The sequence below is a fragment of the Pan paniscus genome, chromosome 11 (genome assembly GCF_029289425.2).
Source record: "Pan paniscus chromosome 11, NHGRI_mPanPan1-v2.0_pri, whole genome shotgun sequence".
Lineage (NCBI taxonomy): Eukaryota > Metazoa > Chordata > Mammalia > Primates > Hominidae > Pan > Pan paniscus.
This window is the reverse complement of record NC_073260.2, coordinates 44,855,494-44,868,721: the sequence shown is the minus strand read 5'-3', so window position 1 is coordinate 44,868,721 and position 13,228 is coordinate 44,855,494. Positions and strand designations below refer to the sequence as shown.

Genomic DNA, 13,228 nt, shown 5'->3' with positions numbered 1-13,228 from the left:
TCTGCCCAGCTTTCTTCCTGCTATTCCTCCTTTTCCTCTCTGGGACGCCTCCCTGGTCCTCTCAAGTGGGCCCCACACACCAGAAACACCCCATCATCCCTCCTCAGTGTTCACCACACTCACGGACTGGCTTCCTGCTGCATGACCTGCTTGCAGAGGGCAGGATCCGTCCTTCTGTTTCTGCAGTGCCCAGACACACAGCCCATGCTCCATGTCTGCTCACTGAGTTATGAGGAAAGGATGGCAAGAAAGGAATTTCCTTTGCCTACTGATGTGAATGCTATTTATTTGCTAAAGGAAATCTCAGGTGGTTCTAACAGGTAGCCAGGGTTGAGAACCACTGATCTACCTTAAGCTGGGGACAAACTCATTTCCCACCCTCTTCCCTGAACGGCACCCCCACCTCACCCAACACCACCAACCCCCACCCACAGCACATCATTTGGTGTCTGAGGAACCATGACGTGAGCCGTCAGCTGTCTTGGAAAACACTCCTACCAGCCTCACCCCAAAGACTGTGCCTCCTGTCAAGACAAAAGCAAGCAAGCAACAGCAGCAACAAAACTAGGTTGACTGCATCTGAGTTTCAGGGGACCACAAACGCAGGCCCTGGTTCGATATGGAATCTGAATGCACTTGCCACTGGAGAATGAACAGCGGGCCCAGGCCTGTGGTGGGCAGACTGAGAAACAGCCTCTGTCCTGCGCTTTGCAAATGCCCCCTCATCCGCCTAACCCCACCCCTCAGCCGACCCCCTGCACCCTCTCTCCAGGTACTGGGCAGCACTCCTCCTCCTGGAAAGAATGGAAACTCACCAGGAGATGTGAGTTCCCGGCAATAGCTTCACCTGAGATGATGGGTGAAAGGGGCTCTCTAGCCCGTAGGACAGTATCTTCCAGAGTTCTGACTGGCACTAAAGCTCACTAACACAGTCTCTAAAGGAATGATCCCCCAGGGCCATGAGAAAGCCAAGGAGAGGCTCCGGGCGGGCACTCCAGCCTCTCTTGTTCCCACCATAAGGAGAAGAGGAAAGAAAAAGGGGGAAAGGAGACTCTCATAACTTTTAAGTTGCATTCACGGAGCCCTTGCTAGAAATATCTCCCCAAAAGGAGCCAGGAGCTTGCGGTCCCCTGCCTGGGTGGTGGTGGTGTGTCCGGAATTGGTAGGTTCTTGGTCTCACTGACTTCAAGAATGAAGCCACGGACCCTCACGGTGAGTGTTACAGCTCTTAAGGTGGCGCATCTGGAGTTGTTCGTTCCTCCCAGTGGGCTCGTGGTCTTGCTGGGCTCAGAAGTGAAGCTGCAGATCTTCGCGGTGAGTGTTACAGCTCATAAAAGCAGTGTGGACCCAAAGAGTGAGCAGTAGCAAGAGCAAAACAACAAAGCCTCCACAGCGTGCAACCAGACCCAAACAAGTTGCTAATGCTGGTTCAGGCAGCCTGCTTTTATTCTCTTATCCGGCCCCACCCACATCCTGCTGATTGGTAGAGCCGAGTGGCCTGTTTTGTCAGGGCGCTGATTGGTGCGTTTACAATCCCTGAGCTAGATACAAAGGTTCTCCAAGTCCCCATCAGATTAGTTAGATACGGAGTTTCCACACACAGGTTCTCCAAGGCCCCACCAGAGCAGCTAGATACAGAGTGTCGATTGGTGCACTCACAAACCTTGAGCTAAACACACGGTGCTGATTGGTGTATTTACAATCCCTGAGCTAGATATAAAGACTCTCCACGTCCCCACCAGACTCAGGAGCTCAGCTGGCTTCACCTAGTGGATCCCGCACCGGGGCTGCAGGTGGAGCTGCCTGCCAGTCCTGCCCCGTGCGCTCGCATTCCTCAGCCCTTGGGTGGTCGATGGGCCTGGGCGCCGTGGAGCAGGGGGTGGCGCTCGTCGGGGAGGCTCGGGCCGCACAGGAGCCCATGGAGTGGGTGGGAGGCTCAGGCATGGCGGGCTGCAGGTCCCGAGCCCTGCCCCGCGGGAAGGCAGCTACGGCCCGGCGAGAAATCGAGCGCAGCGCCAGTGGGCCAGCACTGCTGTGGTACTCAGTACACCCTCCGCAGCCACTGGCCCGGGTGCTAAGTCCCCCATTGCCGGGGGCCAGCAGGGCTGGCTGGCTGCTCCGAGTGCGGGGCCCGCCAAGCCCACGCCCACCCGGAACTCCAGCTGGCCCGCAAGCGCCGCACGCAGCCCCAGTTCCCGCTCGCGCCTCTCCCTCCACACCTCCCTGAAAGCTGAGGGAGTGGGCTCCAGCCTTGGCCAGCCCAGAAAGTGGCTCCCACAGTGCAGTGGGGGGCTGAAGGGCTCCTCAAATGCCGCCAAAGTAGGAGCCCAGGCAGGGGAGGTGCTGAGAGCAAGCGAGGGCTCTGAGGACTGCCAGCACGCTGTCACCTCTCAGTGGGAGTGTGAGACAGGCCACACACAGCCTGGCTGCTGCAGGATGGAACACCACCTTTTCCCTTCCTGAGAAACAATGCCAGGGTCTTTTTAAAAATAATCCAAGTGTCTTCTTAGACAGAAAGAATTTCTAGCCACTGGGCTTCCCCTGCTGCCTCCCTGGGTGTCTGTTACACAGGGGCCAGGGAAGGTTGCTGTCTGACTTGGCAGAATATGGGGTCCCAGCTGGGATATGGGGCCCCTGTTGGCCCCAGGACCCTGCCTCAGCTGCCCAGAGGCTTCCACTGGCTGCGCCTGCCACCCAGTGGTCATTGACGGCTCAGGCACAGGCAAATCTGGTCTGGGCTTGGAACCGCGGTAGTGACAGGCACTGTGCGTGTCTTACGGGGCCGGCACAGTTGAAGTCGTCATCACATGCGCTCGCTAACTCTGCAACAACCCTAAGAGTTAGGGATGCTACTATCTTCTCCATTTCACAAAAGGAATCTAAGGTCCTAGCAAGAGTAAATCACGCCCATTATCACACGGTAGGAAATGCCAAATTAATAAGCACCTCAATTATCCAGTTCCTAGGGCCACTTTGTCTCCTTGCTCAACCGCCATAAAGTCAGAGTTTTGCAGCAGATAAGCAAGACCCCTACCATGGCAGCCACTGCCTAGCCAAGAGCCCTGCACAGAGGGGGAGCCCGATTTATGTGGATGAATCACCCTGAGATGGACTCAGGCAACCGCATTGAGGATAGCAGGGTCCGCACAGGGAGAGGCAAAGTCCCTGTCTACCGTCACTCAGCAGGGCTGTCACCCACAGGAGCAGAACAGGGCACCGCCTGCCCTCACATTCTGGAAGGCGATTAAATGCAGAGCGTGGCTGTTATTGCCAAATGAGGTAAAAACAGAGCTGAAGCATCCACCCACAGGAAAAAAGCAAGGATAATGCACCGTTAACCTGGGTCCTGCTACTGGGTCACCACCCCTAAATAAATACAGTCTGTGGTGATCAAATGATAATTACATCTTGTAACCTAATGCTATCACTTTTTGTATTAAAAGCACTTAATTGCTCAGAGTAAATATTTTAAATGATTGGACTTTGTTAGCTCCTCATTTTGAGTCTCTTTCATCCCCAAAATATGTGTTCCTTCAGCTCCTGAGAGGACCTCCCCTGGAATTACTACAAGGGAAGCCCAAAGAAAGCTGGGGTTTTGTTTGTTTGTATGTTTTGAGATGGAATCTCGTCCTGTCACCCAGGCTGGAGTGCAGTGGTACGATCTTGACTCACTGCAACCTCCATCTCCCAGGTTCAAGCGATTCTCCTGCCTCAGCCTCCCGAGTAGCCGGGACTACAGGCGCCCGCCACCACACCCAACTAATTTTTGTATTTTTAGTAGAGACAGGATTTCAACATGTTGGCCAGGATGGTCTTGATCTCTTGACCTCATGATCCACCCACCTTGGCCTCCCGAAGTGCCAGGATTACAGGCAGGAGCCACCGTGCCTGGCCACCGGGTTCTTTTTATTACAGACTTAAACTGGACACTGGGCTGTGACCATCAGCTGTGTAATGTGAACCTGGCCTCATCTGTGCTCAGATAAAGCACCAAAGAGAACCCTGTGGAAGAAACCTCTGCGCTCCCCTCCCAGGACTAGCACCTCCCGGCTTCCTGCACACCAAGTGGAGGTGAAGATAAAGAAAGAGTCACAGAGAAGAAATAAAACACATAGCCAGCAAAACACTCCTTTAGATGATGAGAGAGCAGATGCAGGAAGGGGCTCTACCAAGCTTCCTATCTCGTAAATAATTTCCAGCTCCTAACATATTTGCAAAGCTTATTACAATAAAACACTCATGTCTGCAAAAGGCATAAAGAGATATTTCACGTCACCTCTCTACTTCTTTGTTCCAGTGAGACTCTCTCTGTGCAAATACAAGTCATGATAACACAATACATATTTTAATGCAATAAGCCACTGCACTTGGTATCATTATAATAACTGGAAAAATTATATGTGTATTTCTTCATAGCATGTTTTCGTTCCTTTCTCAAAACAAGTCAAAGGCCCCTTTATCAAAGCACACATGATAGGAACTTGAAATGCAGCTTCCATCTAGGGCACACAGGGCCAATAAGCTTTGGACCCAGTTTCTTGCCAAAGCACCTGAAGCTCCCACACCCCTGCCTGGGCCTGGGGTGCTCTGTGCCCCATGCCTGCTCCCCAGGACTCACAGGTGGGCCAGGCCAGCCTTGCGCACAGCCGAGGAGATGGCTTTGATGGCCGTCAGCATTGAGTTCAGCAGCTGGGTGAGCTCCCCAGTCCCTTTGGCCTGACGCCCCTTTTCCATAACGTAGCGGGTCAGGGTGAGCATGTCGGTTTCGAAGGGGCTTCTGTCCGTCATTTTGGCTGGAATGCTTCAAATCCTTTTCTCCTGGCAGGAAACCTTGCTTACTTCTGAGGGCTGCAGCTCCGCAGTGTGGAAGCCGATAAGAAATCTGTGCTGGCCCTGCCAGGATCTCTAAGGAAAAGGGCCCCAAACACATGACTCAAACAACTGCTGGGGCCCTCAAGGAACTCCCTCTGGCCTCGGGGACTGTGGCAGCTGCCAGGGAGCCGCAGCAGTCTGTAAATAGGACAGGCTGCCCAGAAACATGGAGCTGCTTTCTCCTGCTGAGCACCCCCTTTCAAGATACCAAGAAGCCACCATTTAGGCACAGGTGGGAGGTGAGAAATCCAGTTGATTAAAAAATGATGCATAAAACCCTCTTATTCCAGGCTCCAAAGGATTCTTCACATATAGTGACTGCAGGGCCTGGCTCTCCCGAGGGCAGAGGTGGCAGATTCGCAGGTTCCTTATCTGGGACATAGGTCACATAGTAACATAATGGCAACCCCAGAATTCCTTTAGCCAGGGTTTGGAATAAGTTAGGAAAGAATGCTTTTTATTTCCAGTAGGCATGTATGACCAGTGGATATCCACAGTAGAGATCCAGATCTGGAAGAAAACTGTTATATTCCTAGCACAGTTCCTGGCACCAGTGTTATTTTGTCAATATCTCTGGATGTCCACTTTTGTAACAAAAATTGCTTATTAAAAAGGAAACACTAAAGAAGTGGATAAAAACAAACCTCCTCACCACCAGCCCATCCTCCCATCCCACCATCACTGCTACTAGGGCTGGTGGCGGTCTGTGCAGCCAGTAGGCACTGGTGGGGTGCATATGGTGGTGGAAGCACTTTCTCTAGGGCCAGCCAGACCTGGCTCTGAGTCCCAAGCTAGCTATCTATTGGTTGCATGATTTGAGAAAGTTATTAAACCCCTTGGAACCTCAGTTGTCTCACTCTTAAATGAGCATAACCGTGAAGCATCCATCTTATAGAGTGGCTGCAATGAGATGTACCTAGTATAGTAGGTGCTCAGTACTTTGTTACCTATTATTGCCCTTCCAGTCTTTTTTTTTTTTTTTTCTGAGATGGAGTCTTGCTCTGTCGCCCAGGCTGGAGTGCAGTGGCGTGATCTCGGCTCACTGCAAGCTCCGCCTTCCAGGTTCACACTATTCTCCTGCCTCAGCCTCCCGAGTAGCTAGGACTACAGGCGCCTGCCACGACGCTTGGCTAATTTTTTGTATTTTTAGTAGAGACGGGGTTTCACCATGTTAGCCAGGATGGTCTCGATCTACTGACCTCGTGATCCGCCCGCCTTGGCCTCCCAAAGTGCTGGGATTACAGGCGTGAGCCATCACGCCCAGCCGCCCTTCCAGTCTTCCAATGTGCTCACAACTATTGTGCAATCATACATAATCTCATTTCACAAAACAGTAGAACATGCACATTTCTCTGAAGGTCTTTTCCCCTGACAGTTATGTCGATTAGAATGTGTTCAGCTGCAAGAAATAGAACAACTAGAGCAATTTACACATGGGGGTTTATTTCCTCATAGACCAGGAGTACACTAGGAGGTGGTGGCTGGTGTTCATTCAGCTGTTCTTGGTTCCACTGGGACCCCTCTCTGTCTCGTCTCTGTCATCCTTGGTTGGCTGGATTGTGCCCCTTGCTTGGCATCCTGGGGGCACAAAATGTCACTGCAGTTCTGAACATCTGGCCCACGTTGAAGATGCAAAGAGGGGAGCAAGGGCAGCTCCAACCACATCAGTTCCCTTTTATTAAGAAAGAACAGTTTCCCTGGAACCCATCCTCCCACCCCCGTAGACATCCCTGTGCACAGCGTCTGCCAGATCAGGGTCGTGTGGTGATGCCTGCATTGGGAGCTGGGCGCTGGCATTGGATCAACCAAACTGGTTGAGGAGGGCAACCAAATGGTTGAGATGGGCATTGGTGCTCACAATTTATGTGGAAACTTTCAGATAAAACTAAGATCTACCAGTAGATCTTAATATGCAGGTTTAAGATCCCAAATATATATATATGTTATTTATATATTTTTTTAGTTCCAGAAAGCAAATATTATGGGAAGATGTCCAAGTCAGCACACAGAGGCTTGGATCATTCCAGCTTGTGGACATTCAGATAATTTAGGTAAGTTTACTCCTCAAATAGTAATGCAACAAACATCCTTATATTGGGGCAAGTGCTTCAGTAAGATACAACCCCAGAAGAGGAACTGCTATGTGACAATGTTCTAATTCTTTTAGCGGGGGTGTGGGGGGGGTCTATCTTCACTTACCAAGAAATATGCTACCTCTTAATAGAACAAATACAGGATCCCATACCCTTTTTGTGATTTTCATTCAATCTATTTCAACTTTCAACACTGAGGTGAATGGATAGATGGAGAGAGATGACACCTCTATCTCAGTGTGTGGCACACATTAATCCACCCAATTATTTGATCCAGTAGTGCTATTTTTACAGATGAGGAAACTAGGGCTTCCTAGGGATAACACAGCTACTAGCTGGAATCTCAGCCCAGAGCTACCTGAGGTCAGTGTTCTTTCTCTTATGTGATACTTTCTCCCATTCTAGGATGCTCCTCCTCCCTAGATGACTGAGCACCATACACGACAATGCACATATGCCTGTTAACACAATTAGAACATAGAATAAGACATGAGCTTAGAATCGAGTTCTAACAAGAGAGATCGCTGTGTATAATAAAACAAGAACATCTGCCTGGGTCAGACCAGAGTATTGCTAAATCTATACCCAAAGGAAAGAAGCCTGGGCTGTGAATCAAAGCCCTCTGGGACTCAGATGCCTCAATTTAAAAATGAGATCCAGCTGAGCACAGTGGCTCACACCTGTAATCCCAGCACTTTGGGAGGCCAAGGCGGGGGGATCACTTGAGCCCAGGAGTTCAAGACCAGCCTGGCCAACATGGTGAAACCCCATCTCTATAAAAAATACAAAAATTAGCCAGTGTAGTGGCGTGCACCTGTAGTCCCAGCTACTCAGGAGGCTGAGGTGGGAGGATCACTTGAACCTGGGAGGCAGAGGTTGCCGTGAGCCAAGATAGCACCACTGCACTGCAGCCTGGGTGACATTGAGAGTCTGTCTCAAAAAAAAAAAAAAAAAATGGGAATAGACTTCATGATCCCTAACTGTATTATCTTCACTTAGTTTTAAAAACACACATTTTCGGCCAGGTGCAGTGACTCACGCCTGTAATCCCAGCACTTTGGGAGGCCAAGGCAGGCGGATCACGAGGTCAGGAGATCAAGACCATACTGGCTAACATGGAGAAACTCCGTCTCTACTAAAAATACAAAAAACTAGCTGGGCGTGGTGGTGTGCACCTGTAGTCCTAGCTCCTTGGGAGGCTGAGGCAGGAGAATTGCTTGAACCTGGGAGGCGGAGGTTGCAGCGAGCCGAGATCACACCATTGCACTCCAGCCTGGGCAACAGAGTGAGACTCCATCTCAAAAAAAAAAAAAAGAAGAAGAAGAAAAGAAAAGACATATTATCACTGCTTCCAAGTGTTTCTGAATCCAAATGAAAAGTGGTTGCCTTCATCATTCAGAACAATACTGTCACATTGAGAAATATGCTGGGGAAAAAAGTTATTAGCAAGAGAGCCTTCTGCAATGGCTTCACTTCTGTCCGTTGCTAAGGGTAAGGTAAAGACTTGGGTATCATTTCTAGCTCATGTTTCTTCTGGAAGGTGCTCCACTGCCAACACAATAATCATTCCAACTTCCCTATTGGAAGCTGGAGAAAGGGCCATTCCAGTGTATTTTACTCTGTGTGTTCCTGTTTAATGAAAGACTCATCTAAATAGAGATGCCACTTTGTATTAATCTGTTCACCCCGTCTGACACTCAGTATCAGTTTAATAATAATAATAAGCTAATAACAGGAGTTATCATCTTTTGGGTAAGAACATTTTAATTTTGATATCATGAGGATCAAACTTGGAAAACTCTTCCTTTCCCAAGAGCTCTGGGAGTTGTGAAAACTGCGGAATGGACCTTTCCTTGATCCTAACACGTCATGTTGCCATTAACAAATAAGCTTTGCCTTTCACATGGGGAAACCAATGATGATTCCTTCGACATCACTACAGAAACAGAGTGGCTGGATCTTCCAAGTTCTGGTCCAATAAATGACTGCAGGGTGAAGATGGAGGCCTGGTTGATTAGTTTTCAGGTTTCGTTTTGAAGCTAATGTTGTTATCTGATTAAGAAGGTCTCCAGCTGGGCACGGTGGCTCACACCTGTAATCCCAGCACTTTGGGAGGCCCAAGCAGGCAGATCACGAGGTCAGGAGATCAAGACCATCCTGGCTAACACGCATCTCTACTAAAAACACAGAAAAAAATTAGCCGGGCATGGTGGCGGGCACCTGTAGTCCCAGCTACTCGGGAGGCTGAGGCAGGAGAATGGCGTGAACCCAGGAGGCAGAGCTCGCAGTGAGCTGAGATAGTGCCACTGCACTCCAGCCTGGGCGACAGAGCGAGACTCCGTCTCAAAACAAAAAAAAAGAAGGTTTCCCCTGTGATGGCGCAAAACAATGCTGAAAATGTGTATTCACACAAAAACCCACACACAGATGTTTATAGCAGTTCTAGTTAAACTAGAAACTGCAAACACCCAAAATCTCCTTAACAGTGAATGGGTAAACACACTGGGAGAGCCATACAATGGAATACTATTTTTTTTTGAGACAGAGTCTCGCTCTGTTGCCCAGGCTGGGGTGCAGTGGTGTGATCTCGGCCTCCCGGGTTCACGCCATTCTCCTGCCTCAGCCTCCTGAGTAGCTGGGACAACAGGCGCCTGCCACTACGCCCGGCTAATTTTGTTTTTGTATTTTTAGTAGAGACGGGGTTTCACCGTATTAGCCAGGATGGTCTCAATCTCCTGACCTCGTGATCCACCCGCCTCGGCCTCCCAAAGTGCTGGGATTACAGGCATGAGCCACTGCGCCCGGCCACAATGGAATACTATTAACAACACAAACACTAGTGTCACGTGTGGCACTTAAGCGAGTCTCAGAGGCATTGTGCTGAGTGACAGTGGTCTCCAGCGAGTATCTACAGTCTCATTCCATTTGTAGGGGATTCTCCAGAATGCAAACCTGTGGGGACAGATAACTCTCATGCTCTCATGGCTGCCAGGGGTAGGGGTGTGGGGAGGGGACAGGGCAATGGGGGTTTGCATGATAGAACAGTTCTAGACCCCAATTATAGTCATAATCCCAATTTCAAATTTTGCAAACTGAAATTCTGTACCCATTAAACAAGAACTCCCCATTCCCCCTCCCAACACCTAGTCCCTGGCACCTGCCATTCTGCGTCTCTATGAATTTGGCTACACTGGGTCCCTCATAGACCATACAGTATCTGTCCTGCTGCAACTGGCTTATTTCACTCAGCACAATGTCCTCACCATCCCCGCATGCTGTGGCATGGGTCAGAGTTCCCTCCTCTCTGAGGCTCCACAGCATTCCCTGGTATGGACACACCACAGTCTGTTCACCCATTCATCCTCTATGGCCGCTTGGGTTGCCTCCACCTCTGGGCTAGTGTGAGTAATGCTGCCATGAGCACAGCGTGCAAACATCTGTTCAAGGCCCTGCTTTTGATTCTCTTGGGGATGTGCCCAGAGGTGGACCTGCAGGATCATATGGTAATTGTCTAATTTCTGGAGGAACTGCTGCATCATTTTCCACAGCAGCTGCACCATTTCACACTCCCCAGCAGTGAACAAGGGTCCCAGGGTCTCCACCTTATTGCCAGCACTTGTTATTTTCTGTTTGTTTGTTTTTACAGTAGCCATCCCAATGGGTGTGAGGTGGTATCTCACTGTGGCTTAGAGTAGTTGCATCTTCCTAATGATTAGTGATGTTGAGCAGGTGCTTATTGGCCACTCCTGTAATTATTTTTATTATGCTTTTTGTTTTTTTGTTTTGTTTTTTGAGACAGAGTCTCGCTGTGTTGCCCAGACTGGAGTGCCGTGGCACGATCTCGGCTCACTGCAACCTCCATCTTCCAGGTTCAAGTGATTCTCCCATCTCAGCTCCCGAGTAGCTGGGACTACAGGCACGCACCACCATGCCTGGCTACCTTTTGTATTTTTAGTAGAGATGGGGTTTCACGATATTGGGCAGGCTGGTCTCAAACTCCTGACCTCAGGTGATACGCCTGTCTTGGCCTCCCAAAGTGCTGGGATTACAGGCATGAGCCACTGCGCTCGGCTTATTATGTTTTATTAACATATCTGTTCACAACAGATTGGAAGTGAAACAAACAAGCCAGTGTTATGAGCAGATCTCTGGAGAGGCGCCGGTTGTCTGGCACTGTGGGTGTCAAGGATGAGCAGAAGCCTGGATAATTTGGGGATCAGGAGGGAGGGGGATTGGCCAGTGCCATGTATAAGTCAGCTCCCCCCGTAGAGGGATCCAAGGGAGGGCCTGCTATTTCTGCCACCCTCCAGCCCAGGCTGGCACCTGTGCAGCTGTCATGCCCCTTTCAGCTACATTTAAATGTTGGAAGTTCGAGTTACCTACATGATCTGAAATTGCAGCTGGTGACCTTTCAGCAAATGCCAAAGTTCTTTCAGGGCACACAACAGCGTGGACACACGGGGCATCTGGAAGGCCCAGAGGAAGGGGGGGCAGCGTCCAGCTCACGCTTTTTTCAGCGCCACTGATGCATTGGTGATCACAGAGCTATTTATGGGCTTGCTGTGCTTGGTGAAAGGCCCTCACAGGCCTGGGCAGAAGTAGTAAGGAAAACAGAGTCTCTGAACATTAAGGCAGTCTTAGGGCAGTTCATAGGGCGGGGCCCCCACCGGAAGTCTAGGATCTGGGCTGTGACTCTACAGTACTAGCTGAGAGCATATTCTCTGTTAGCAAAACTCTGTTAGAATGCCTTCCATGCCCCGTCTCCAGTGATCTCAACAAACGTTCTTTCATGAAACCTCAGCATTTCTGCTTCCAGCACGGCAGACCCTTTAGGGTATCTGCTCAGCCCACGATCCCCATCTTAGAGAGAAGTGTGCCCCGCCCATAAAAAGAAAACCCAAGGCCACGTTTGTCTTATATGACCCGGGTCTATGGCTGCAGCTAACTGGACACAAGCTAAGACGTCAGGTTTTTTTCTCCGGGGAACTTGGTGTGAGACATGGAGACACAGTGGATTGGCTGACAATGCCAGGACGGACTAAGGGTGTGTCCTCGGGGTTAGGAAAGCAGTGGGTGCTAGGTTTCATGAGAGTCCCCTGAAGCTTTCCAACAAATTGCCTTTCTGCTTTAGCAGAATAAATGGGTTTCTGTTACCTACGATGAAAATGGCCTTGACTACAATAGATATTACAATTAACATTTTGCAAATGAAGAAAGGGAGACTCAGAGAGGTTAAAAATATTGCCAAGCTTGGTCTAGTTTAGTCAGGATAGCGTATGTTATCATGCAGCAACAAATAAACCTGAAATCCCCACGGCTTAGCACAGCAAAGATTTGTCTCTCCTTCTGGTCCCAGGCTGACATCGACAGGGCGGTGGCTCAGGCCTCCAGGCTCCTGCCATGTCATGAACCTGTACAAAAATGCATGGCTTCAGAGGAGGACCCATCCTAATGTAGGTAATCTAGGCTCATCTCATCTTAATCCTTACTTTAATTAGATCTGCAAAGACCCTCATTCTTTATTTATTTATTTATTTATTTTGAGACGAGTCTCGCTCTGTCGCCCAGGCTGCAGTGCAGTGGTGTGATCTCGGCTCACTGCAAGCTCTGCCTCCCGGGTTCACGCCATTCTCCTGCCTCAGCCTCCTGAGTAGCTGGGACTACAGGCGCCCGCCACCACACCCAGCTATTTTTTATATTTTTAGTAGAGACGGGGTTTCACTGTGTTAGCCAGGATGGTCTTGATCTCCTGACCTTGTGATCCGCCCGCCCACCTTGGCCTCCCAAAGTGCTGGGATTACAGGCGTGAGCCACTGCACCCTGATATATATATGGAAAAGGCTCCCAGACCGTATTTCTCTCCCTTCATGCTTTGAGAACCAGATGCCAGCTGAGTTACAAGAAGTTTAAAACTCAAGAGGTGCTTTGTGCGTCAGGGGACTTTCCCAGAGGGCAGCCCCAGCTGGAGTGGAGAAATATTGGCTTTGGGTCTGTCTGGTCAGTGGGCAGAAGCAGATCCAATGCTCAAGATCAGTTTCCTGCTGGGAAAATGTGAAATGAATGGGGAGTGTTTGGAGGGGAAGAAGCAGGATTCACATACACACCTGTTTTCAGTTCCCAAGTGGAATCATATGGATAGATCCATTTTATATCTAGAGCTCAAGGAGGGCCACAGGTGTTACTTAGTGCCTGACAGAGCTTGCCACGATCTTGGACTCTGGTCCAGTAAGACCAGGGTTAGCGGAGGGAGAAACTGTTTCTAT

General features: G+C 49.9%; 1 protein-coding gene across 1 annotated transcript in view; it reads right to left on the bottom strand.

The window, feature by feature from the left end:
* FBP2 (fructose-bisphosphatase 2) overlaps window positions 1-4,886 on the bottom strand; it is a 36,519-nt gene extending 31,633 nt beyond the window's left edge. The window contains exon 1 of the mRNA XM_003811152.4: window positions 4,619-4,886. Coding sequence (XP_003811200.1) covers window positions 4,619-4,788 — 170 coding nt within the window. The 5' untranslated portion in view covers window positions 4,789-4,886. The remainder of the gene's footprint in view (window positions 1-4,618) is intronic.
* Window positions 4,887-13,228: the final 8,342 nt, after the last annotated feature.